Genomic DNA, 10814 nt, shown 5'->3' on the forward strand with positions numbered 1-10814 from the left:
TATTTGAATTAAAATCATTATTTATAACCTTGTCAGCGTCTTGACTATATTTCCTATTCATTTTGCAACTCATTTGCAGTGAGTAGTTATATAATTAAATTTAATCCAGAAATATAAATGATTGGAGTGGAGGAAAGCAATATGCCTATTTGATATTCCAAATGACCTCCATGGCAACCAAAAACTTGATAGCAATAAATGTTTTCCCAATTATTAAGATCTATAAAACCTTTTGATCCTTATTGAAAGGGCATACCCTTGAAGAGTGCAGAGGATATTGTGCACGTGTGTGTCCTTGCTGCATATTGTATGAGGATATTTATGGCGTTAGTGTTCGTGCTTTGTAGGGTTCTGTAAGCTACAGTATAATTATGAGGTTTTGGCACCACCATGTGGCATTGGACATGACTTCTACAGTTCATAAGGTGGAAAAAGACTATACTAGTCTCAACATAGCTTTCACTTATCACCTTCTTTCTGATAAGTAACCATGAATGGTATCCCAGCAGCATACCACCCTGCATCCCACTGCTGGCTTGCTTCTGAAGCTAAGCAGGGTTGGTCCTGGTTGGGAGACCTGGTCTCCTAGATGGGAGACCAGATGCTGCTGGAAGTGGTGTTGGAGAGCTAGTAGGAGGAACTCTTTCCTCAGGTCTAAAAAAATATCCCAATACCTCATTCGGAAGTTAGATGGGTGTCCTGACTCTCTGTGGTCACTAAAGATCCCATGGCACTTATTGTAAGAGTAGGGGTGTTAACCCTTGTGTCCTGGCTAAATTCCCAAGCTGTCCCTCATACCATAACAGTCACCTAATCATCCCCAGTTTACAATTGTCTCATTCATCTCCTGTAACTATTCCCCAGGTTGTTGGTGTAATTGAGAATGTGTTCTCAGTCAATTTACCTGATTAAATGAAGAATGGCAGACAAAGATAGGAAGCTATGGATGATTGGAACATGACCAAATATTCCTGTCATATCACACCAGTGAGGTTTAGGAGACCAAATGTGTCTTCATTGGATCAGCATCAAAGTTATTTAAAACCACTAAATGATGAATAGGTGCATTAGCTGTCATAGTAGCAACCTTTTCTCCATTGAGGCAACAGTGCATTTAGGCTGCCATATGTAACTTAGCCAGCTACTACTACATGTATCAGAATAGCTTCTTCTCCACGGTGTAGTTGAAAAAAGTAGAAGGGACTTGTTGAGAAAGAGAGAAGACAGGGAGGTGGTGGTGATAGGTGACAGACAGCGGGATTGGAAAAGGTCAATCAGTCAAAAACTTTAATGTGGCAATTCAAGTAACAAACAATTTCGAGGACCATACACCCCCTGCTCCTCATCACCCCTGTCGCTGCTTGTGTCTGGGGTGAGCCTTACAGAACACAAATAGACGACCCCGCCGTACCACAAAGAAGCAATCTTTACAGCGCCGTTTCAGAGCGCTCTTGGTTTTCATCCCTGAAGCGGGCTGGAGGCAGGCCAGGTGCTGACACTGGCCTAGGAGGGAGCCACCATCCTGGGGAGAAGATCGAGGAGAAGAGGCCAAGGGCTGGATGGGTCTACCCGGGGTCAGGAGTACTCTGGCTGGGTAGGATGTAAGGGAGGAGAGGCAGCGGGAGATGGTGGTGGCAGTGCTAGGGTAGATCCGGCTGAGGGTGATCTGGGTTAGATGGCAGGTTAGGGAGCTGACGATGCGGTATAACAGGAGTGGTGCCATGGTGTCACCAACACCTGTCTGGAGAGAGAGAGAGAACATATATTTTGGTTCACTTGCTTGGAGTTGTTTTCACCCGCTTGGAGTTGTGATACCTCCTTCCCATTCCTCCATTATTACTGAACATGACAGGTGAACTCAATAGATGAAAAGCGATCCAGCCCTTTCAGCTACGAGTGGTGCTGGAGAGGAGGCAAACATAATGCAGATAAAAATATAATGTGCAGTGTTTATTACGCTTTTCTTATCCTGGAGAATATACATTTTTGTATGCTCTAGCAGCAGATTCCAGCTAGCTTTACAGCGCATGATTCATGCTCGATTCTCAAGGCCAGCCGCGATCGTCCTTCCAACTGCCCGATTAGGCAAATGCAAAGTATCATTACTTGATCAGAATAACTTTCTGAATGTAACTGAATATGCACCAACCTTTCATCTACAAGAACGGGTTAGATAGGTGAATAAACCCCTGAAATGCACCGTATAATCAAAACAACACTGCCGAAGGACTTCTCTATCAGAGCTATCGCTTCTTCCTGGCTGTGACGTAAGTGATTTTGAGAACGGTCACACGAACGTTAGCAGTTTCTGTGTTGGTTCTTCACACACTTTCTCGCTTTCATTTCAACAGTAACGCGTTGCTGAATTGATCAACTACCACATCTTTACAATAATCCAATCCTTAATATGATAATGATGTTACTGTTGGTTGCAAACGATTCGTGAATAATATAATGGGATTCCCGGCACTTGGACCAGGCGGACGTATTTGGAGGGCGGAGAATCTCCATATTCTTTGCAAAGCCTCCTGGGTACAGAGTCCATTGTAAACATGGCGGCCGCGCTGCGTCGGATTCTGTCCTTCAGTAGAAATGCTAAAGTGTTTGTATCACCTTTGAAGACATCGGCGCTTTCTGTACAGCGCTACAGTCTAGAAGTGTCGACCACTGGAGAGCAAGTTACCCACACTGGACAGGTAAGTTAAGGCTCTAACGTTAGGCTTGTGTGTGTTTGCTTCCCCGAAAATATGTAATTTTGCTACTAACAGCACACACTTGCACCGCGACCAAACCTTTGGCATAGTGTTAGATGTTGGTGTTATCAATTAGGATTTGCACCCTTGGTCCAACTTTGAGTTAGCTGCTCACCCACTATAGTAGTGGGGTTTTCACAGTCGGTAGGCATTGCCACTTCGGTCAAGACAGCTAGTCTGAGCAAAGGCAGATGACACTTTAGCTAACTAGCTGGAGTGTCATTGTACATAGCTAGCTACCTGTATGCTATTTTATTGGTGGTTGTGATGAAACTAAACTGGGATCATGTAATGTATGTACATGTGATCAGTTATCTCGTATCTACAGTGCCGTTTCAAAGTATTCATACCCCTTGGATTTATTCACATTTAAATGGGACAAAGTGAAATTAAAATGTTTTCTTTTTTTTGTCAACAAGCTACTAAAATACTGTCATGTCAAAGTGGAAGAAAAAATCTAACAATTAATTAATGAAGCAATAAGGCCTTTGGTATATTGGCCATATACCACAACCCCCTGAGGTGCCTTATTGCTATTATAAACTGGTTATCAACGTAATTAGAGCAGTACAAATAATTGTTTTTGTCATACATGTGGTCTGATATAGCACGGCTGTCAACCAATCAGCATTCAGGGCTCGAACCACCCAGTTTATAATACAAATTAGATCACTAAAATATAGTTGTATTCAGCCAATTTGCTTAGGCAAGCCTACATTAGTTCAGGAGTACAATGTGGCATAACAAATCACATAATGGACTCACTGTGTGAAGAAATAATAATAATAATAGGGGTTGACATGATTTTTCTCATTTTTTCTAACCCTTCCTCTGTCCCCCATACATACATCTGTCAGGTCCCTCAGTCAAGTATTGAATTTCATTCACAGATTAAACTACAAAGACCAGGGAGCTTTTTGAAAGCGTCATAAAGAAGGGCAGTGATTGGTAGTTGGGTAACAATAACAAATCAGACATTGAATATCTATTTAAGCATGGTCAAGTTAATAATTATCCTGTGGATGATGTATTAAACCACCCAGACACATCAAAGATAGTCGTCCTTCTGAACTAAGCTTCAGGACAGGAATGAAACTGCTCAGAGATGTTACCATGAGGCCATTGGTGATTTTAAAACAGCTACAGAGTTCAGTGGCTGTGAAGAAAATTGATGGATCAACAACATTCTAGTGACTCTACAATAATGACTTAAAAGACCAGAGTGAAAAGTAGAATGAAAATATTCCAAAACATGAATCTTGTATGCAACAAGGCAATCAAGTAATGCTGTCACAAAACTGCCAAGGAATACACTTGTTAGCCTAAATGCAAAGCCTTTATGCTTGACACTGGCAAATATTGGGTTGTTTTTTTTAGGATAGAAATACATGGGATGGAGCTAAACACAGGCAAAATCCTAGAGGAAAACCTAGTTCAGTCTGCTTTCAGCAGGACAATAACCGACAACACAAGGCCAAATCTACACTGGAGTTGCTTACCAAGAAGACGGTACATGTTCCTGAGGGGCCAAGTTACAGTTTAGATTTTCAGGCAGATTTAAGTCAATGTCAAAGAAATTGCTGTCTAGCCATGATCCCCAATGTCTTAACAGAGCTTTCAAGACATTTGAAAAAATTGATGGGCTAATATTGCACAATCTAGGTATGTAAAGCTCTTAGAGACACAGCTGTAATCACTGCCAAATGTGTTTATAACATGTATTGACTCTGGAAGCTGGATACATTTGTAAAGACTATATTTTAGTTATATCATTTATATAAATATTTTTTAAATGTTACAATTTTTCTTCCACTTTGACATAGTATTTTGTGTATATTGTTGGGGGAAAAAATGACAATTAAATCCATTTGAATCCTACTTTGTAACACAATAAAATGTGAAGAAATCCAAGGGGTATGAATACTTATGCAAGGCACTGTAGATCATAATCCCAGCTATATCTGGTTGTACTAGCGATGTTTCTAATCAGTGTCTGTATGGTGTTTCAGGTGTATGATGAAAATGATCCCAGGCGGGCCAGGTTCGTGGGACGACAGAAAGAGGTAAAACTACATCCAGTCTGGAAGGGCATCACTGGCAACCATGGGACTTCACTGTAGAAGAATCATATGGTTAAGGGGGCTGTTGATTCATACAACAACCTGTTGAAATACGGCCTAAAGCCTGGGCATTGATAGATTTACAATGCGTATCTTGAGCAGTCCACTGAGAGTGAATGTTTACTACAATACAGAGTGGACTACAATGCTGTGTGTTTCCAGGTGAACAAGAACTTTGCCATCAAGCTGGTGGCTGAGGAGCCGGTCAGTGGCGTTGAGGCCAGAGTGGTGTCATGTGACGGGGGTGGAGGAGCACTAGGCCACCCCAAAGTCTATATCAACCTGGTAATAATTTCTTTAGTATACACTAGTTAGTCTACATGACCGTGAAGTGTACTCTGGCTAGTGGTTATACATTTCTCTGAAGTGTACACTAGCTATTCTACATGCCCCCGAGGTGCACACTAGCTAGAGTAGTGTCGTGATGAGGGTGGAGGAGCCCTGGGCCACCCAAGAGTCTACATCAACCTGGTAATGCTCATAAGCTCTGACCACATTACAAGCACAAGAGAGGGCGTAGCGATATTGTTAAAAAAAAAATCCATCTTAAATCGAGTTCACATGACTCATGCAAGAACGGCATTGCACCAAGCAAGCCATTGTTTTTCAATGGAGGTGTGCTTTGGAGTCGGTGCCACTTCTGGGTTCAAGTCAATTGAACTTTAACCTCAAGCTGCGCCTGACCTCATGGCACGCTTGGTGGCTTGCGCAAATCAAGTGAATAGGCCTTTACATCAGGTAGAGTTCCTGTTTTTCAGCTTCACGCTACACAGTGAATTGGTCTATTTGATGTGACATCCACTATGCTAATGTCTGCTGTCTTCTGTCTGTGTTTCTCCAGGATAAAGAAACTAAAGTGGGCACATGTGGCTACTGTGGACTGCAGTTCAAACAGACCCATCATCATTGAGACTTGTTCTCAGTCAATCTTGCTCTGTTTAGTGTTATTCTGGTTAATAAATGATATCTGCTATTCTCCTGTCTCTGTATGAGTTCCTATGAGTGGGGGGGGGGGGGGGTATATGCATATGGAAGCTTTGACAGTTGGTAAATGCCTAGTCTTAGCACACAGACCCAAATCAAGGTTCCCAGGAGAGACTAGTAAATGTCACAATGGTAATTGCAAATGAGTTGTATTTCTGGACCCTGCAGAAAAACATCTGGGATTTGTACACGTTTACAGTTCCCCATCCCACTGCCAGAGGGCAGCATTGGCTGACTTGTCAAAAGTGTTCATGCAATAAATAATTCAGTGAAACAACAAGGTGAAAGACAGACAGGGTGTTGTGGTTACTGTAGAAGCTGTGATGTGGTTAGTTTTGACATGGGACTAAAGAGTTATTCTGTGTGTGTGGCAACAACACCAGGGCTTATTAAAGAGTTATTCTGTGTGTGTTTGTAGCAAAAACACTGGCTTATTAAATAGTTCTTCTGTTCAAGTTGCACTTCCAGTGCTGGTATCTTAATTTTTCATTAGACATATCCACCAACGTAGCAAAACAAACTGCAGCTGGACCAGAACATAGCAGCACATATTGCTCTTCATTGTAATCCGAGGGCTAATATTAGTACTATGAATGCCAGTCTCTCTTGGCTGAGTTGAGGAAATACTGACCGCTTGTTTTTCTAATTTGTTGGAAATTCCAAATAGTTTGCGTAGTCAACTTACACACAAACTTACCCCACCAGACATACCACCAGGGGTCTTTTCATAGTCCCCAGGTCCAGAACAAATTCAAGTAACACAGTGTTATACAGGACCATGAGTGCATGGAACTCCCATCTTATACACCGCAAGTGAACAGCAGACTTGGTTTCAAAAAACAAACAAAGCAATGCCTCTCCCCCATGTGGCCTATTTGTGTGTCTGTACTGACATGTGTAATTGATAGATACACACTACTTTTAAATATATGTAAATTGTAAAGTATTTTGTCTGTAATGTATTTTTCATTATGTGTCAGACCCCAGTAAGGCGAGCTGTCTCCATTGGCTAATGGGGATCCAAATAAATTAAATGAAAACCATATCAGCACATAATCACTTTTATTCCAGCATTGTTCATACATGCACAACAAGGCATGATACTCGATAGTCACATTGGATGGTGTAAATAAAATCTAAAATATGTTTTAATTTGAGTAAACTATCAATGCGGTTAATTAATCTAAAAAATATTGCAATTGTAAACTTTGAATGCATAAGCAATAGTTAAAATGGGGGTAGACCCCATATGAAGGCCCTCTTCACAGGGACCAGGGATATCCTTAAAGGACTCCTCCTGCATTCATCCAGCCCTCCACTCCCCCTTACTCCCAGGGGCGGACTGGGGCTAAAATTCACACACCTGTCAATATAAGGTCCGACAGTTGACAGTGGGTATCAGAGCAAAAACCAATGCACTGTATAAGGTAGTTGTGAATGAACAAACACATATATCAAACCAATAAGAAAATCACTGAATAGATGCATTAAAGATGGCCATTGGCTTATTTAATACCTACATATTTCAAATTGTAGGTATTCCCCCTGCCCACTTTAGATAAGTGTTTATTAGGCTACATATAATTCAATTTCAGAAAACAGAGAGAGACTGCCAGTTCCTTGATGGTTTGGCTGTAGCCAATGGCTACATGAAGGAATCGTCAGTCTCTCTCTCTCCCTCTGTTTCCTTTCATTGAATTCAATATGCAACCTTCTGTGTTTGTCAAAGAACGTTGCCGGGACTAGTTTATGTGGATGCGCATTTCCAGCATTGTGCTTCGTTTGACAGTGCCTGTATGCGTATCTTTCTGCTAAGAAGTGACGGGCCTTTCAGCAAATGAAATAAGTGGGAGATAGGCCTTCAGTGCTGTGGCTATGTAGTGTAGTCTTAACACCAGAGTCACTTGTTACTACAGCTCATAAACTCACTTGTTACTACAGCTCATAAACTCACTTGTTACTACAGCTCATAAACTCACTTGTTACTACAGCTCATACACTCACTTGCTGGGCTGAAGTGATTGAGATTCAGAAGTGGATAAATATTGATTAAACAAAATACACAGACAGTTCCCGAATTGACCTTTATTGATATACCTGGTGACTTGTGTTTAGTAAAAAGCACTGTATAAATGTCTAGTAGATGGCTATTGCCTTACCTATGTGTTATAAAAGCCAATCTAATGGCTTGTTAGGCTATAATGCAAGTACCCTAGCGTCTAAATGTTCTCCTGAATCCCCCTTACCTAATTAGCCTAATTAGCTCATTTGCGTGTGTGTCTTTCTCTGTTTTCTTCCTACCTCGACTACACCACAGCATCTGATCTGTCATTTCTCACAGACACACCACTCGGACTAGCAGAACCAGAACTTTTAGCAAATAAGTCGGTTAATTTCACACATTTAGCAGTGTCGGCCTCAAGCCCTTTTTTGGTCTCTAACTTTTTTGGCGTTACCCTACCGTTTAGGGCATCCTAGCCCCGCAAGTGACTTTTCTTATCAGCTGTATGCATACATGTTCTATGTGTTGTCTTAGGAATTCAACATTCTCTGTGTTGGTCTTGCCAACCCCCATTGTCACACCTCTGAGGAGCAAAGGTTACATCCTGTAGATCTGATATATGATTGGAGGTTAACTTTGCAGTAATACTATTGGTCAACACCTCAGGTTTTCAATCCAAACAACTCAGATGCTTATAAAAGGTTAATTTTTCTTTCTCTTGTTTGTTCCTGACCTGCTGTGATGAGATACTCTTTCTTTCTCTTTCCACCCCATGGGCTTTTGGGGGCATGGCCTTTCAGGCTATGGTTTCTCTCTCTCTCTCTCGCTCTCTCTCTCTCTCTCTCTTTGACCATGCTCTGAAAAATGCCTTGTAACACTTGTTAATGCCTTGTAACTTAAGATTGAGGCCTTGTATGTGAATCCATTCGTTTTACAATGTAATTAAATACACTTGTATTTAGAATCCATTCTCAGACATGTCTTCATTACCTATTAGTGTAACTCAACCATAGTCTCTTGCATATTGCTAATCATCTTTATGGATTCAGATACAATTGTTAATAGGCTAATGGCTTAGTCTTATTAGTAGTTGCATATGAGGTATTTACGATATCACTACATCCGTTTTCTGTTTTGACTGAGTGACTGACAGAGTCAGAGCGAGTCTTACTCGCCTTGATGATCCGCATTTGACTTTGAATGCGAATTTGCGCCACCTCAGCTCAGCCAGCCTATCTTGGTAGGGGAGCCGGCCGTTGCCCACTGGTCAGCCAAATGCTCAATATAGATGATTATGGCAACAGAGAAATAGCACAAAAGTCATTTAAAAAAAAAGGCTCATGGGCCGCCAGGCCGTGTCCAGTATTTTTTGTAGATTATAAACTCAGCATAAAAAGAAACGTCCCTTTTCAGGACCCTGTCTTTCAAAGATAATTGATAACTATGCCACTTTGTTTACATACTCATCTCATATGTATATACTGCACTCAATACCATCTACTGTATCTTGCCTATGCCGCTCTGTACCATCACTCATTCATATATCTTTATGTACATATTCTTTATCCCCTTACACTTGTGTCTATAAGGTAGTAATTTTGGAATTGTTAGCTAGATTACTTGTTGGTTATTACTGCATTGTCGGAACTAGAAGCACAAGCATTTCGCTACACTCGCATTAACATCTGCTAACCATGTGTATGTGACAAATAAAATTTGATTTGATGATTTGATTTATTTAATTCGTAAAAATCCAAATAACTTCGCAGATCTTCATTGTAAAGGGTTTAAACACTGTTTCCCATGCTTGTTCAATGGACTATAAACAATTAATGAACATGCACCTGTGGAACGGTTGTTAAGACACTAACAGCTTTCAGACGGTAGGTAATTAAGGTCACAGTTATGAAAACTTAGGACACTGAAGAGGCCTTTCTACTGACTGAAAAACACAATAATAAAGATGCACAGGGTCCCTACTTATCTGCATTAACGTGCCTTAGGCATGCTGCAAGGAGGCATGAGGACTGCAGATGTGGCCAGGGCAATAAATCGCAATGTCCGTACTGTGAGATGCCTAAGACAGCGCTACAGGGAGACAGGATGGACAGCTGATTGTCCTCGTAGTGGCAGACCACGTGTAACAACACCTGCACAGGATCGGTACATCCGAAAAACACATGCGGGACAGGTACAAGATGGCAACAACAACTGCCTGAGTTACACCAGGAATGCACAATCCCTCCATCAGTGCTCAGACTGTCCGAAATAGGCTAAGAGAGGCTGGATGAAAAATCCTAATAGTATCCGTAAAGTTCGTAGAAACATGTCAAACGATGTTTATAATCAATCCTCAGGTTGTTTTTAGTCATAATAATCAATACTATTTCAACCGGACAATAACGCCATCAATATAAAAGGTAAACAAGAAACCGCGCTCTCGGTCGTGCGCATTAAAAAGCTCTGGGCCACTGCAGTGTCCAGTCGTTCAGAGAGGTCTTACTCATTCAGAGAGGTCTTACTCCCTAATTTTTCAGAATACAAGCCTGAAACCATTTCTAAAGACTGTTGACATCTAGTGGAAGCCATAGGAATTGCCATTTGAGTCCTAAGTCAATGGATACTGTAATGGCATTCAATAGAAAACTACAAACGTTAAAAAAATCCCACTTCCTGGATAAATTTTTCTCAGGTTTTCGCCTGACAAATCAGTTCAGTTATACTCACATACATTATTTGAACTGTTTTGGAAACTTTAGAGTGTTTTCTATCCAAGTGTTTTCTATCCATATTCTATCCATATGCATATCCTAGCTTCTGGGCCTGAGTAGCAGGCAGTTTACTTTGGGCACGCTTTTCATCTGGAATTGAAAATAGTGCCAGACAGGAATGTCAGTGTTCTGCCATGGCCAGCGAAGAGCCCGGATCTGAATCCCATTCAGCACGCTTGGGACC

At 41.3% G+C, this 10814-nt stretch overlaps 2 protein-coding genes across 2 annotated transcripts; one reads left to right on the forward strand and one right to left on the reverse strand.

Annotated features, from left to right (window-relative positions):
* Window positions 1-1345: 1345 nt before the first annotated feature.
* Window positions 1346-1723, reverse strand: LOC139372354 (large ribosomal subunit protein bL36m-like). Its single transcript, XM_071112071.1, has one exon. It carries the CDS (start codon window positions 1721-1723, stop codon window positions 1346-1348), a length of 378 nt encoding a protein of 125 aa, XP_070968172.1.
* A 443-nt stretch (window positions 1724-2166) lies between these two features.
* Window positions 2167-5848, forward strand: LOC139373622 (NADH dehydrogenase [ubiquinone] iron-sulfur protein 6, mitochondrial-like). The gene is made up of 4 exons (XM_071114340.1): window positions 2167-2696; window positions 4763-4816; window positions 5036-5158; window positions 5715-5848. Exons 1-4 carry the CDS (start codon window positions 2553-2555, stop codon window positions 5781-5783), a joined length of 390 nt encoding a protein of 129 aa, XP_070970441.1. The 5' UTR covers window positions 2167-2552; the 3' UTR covers window positions 5784-5848.
* The last annotated feature ends 4966 nt before the right edge of the window (window positions 5849-10814 follow it).

The sequence above is a fragment of the Oncorhynchus clarkii genome, chromosome 18, assembly GCF_045791955.1.
Source record: "Oncorhynchus clarkii lewisi isolate Uvic-CL-2024 chromosome 18, UVic_Ocla_1.0, whole genome shotgun sequence".
Classification (NCBI taxonomy): Eukaryota; Metazoa; Chordata; class Actinopteri; order Salmoniformes; family Salmonidae; genus Oncorhynchus; species Oncorhynchus clarkii.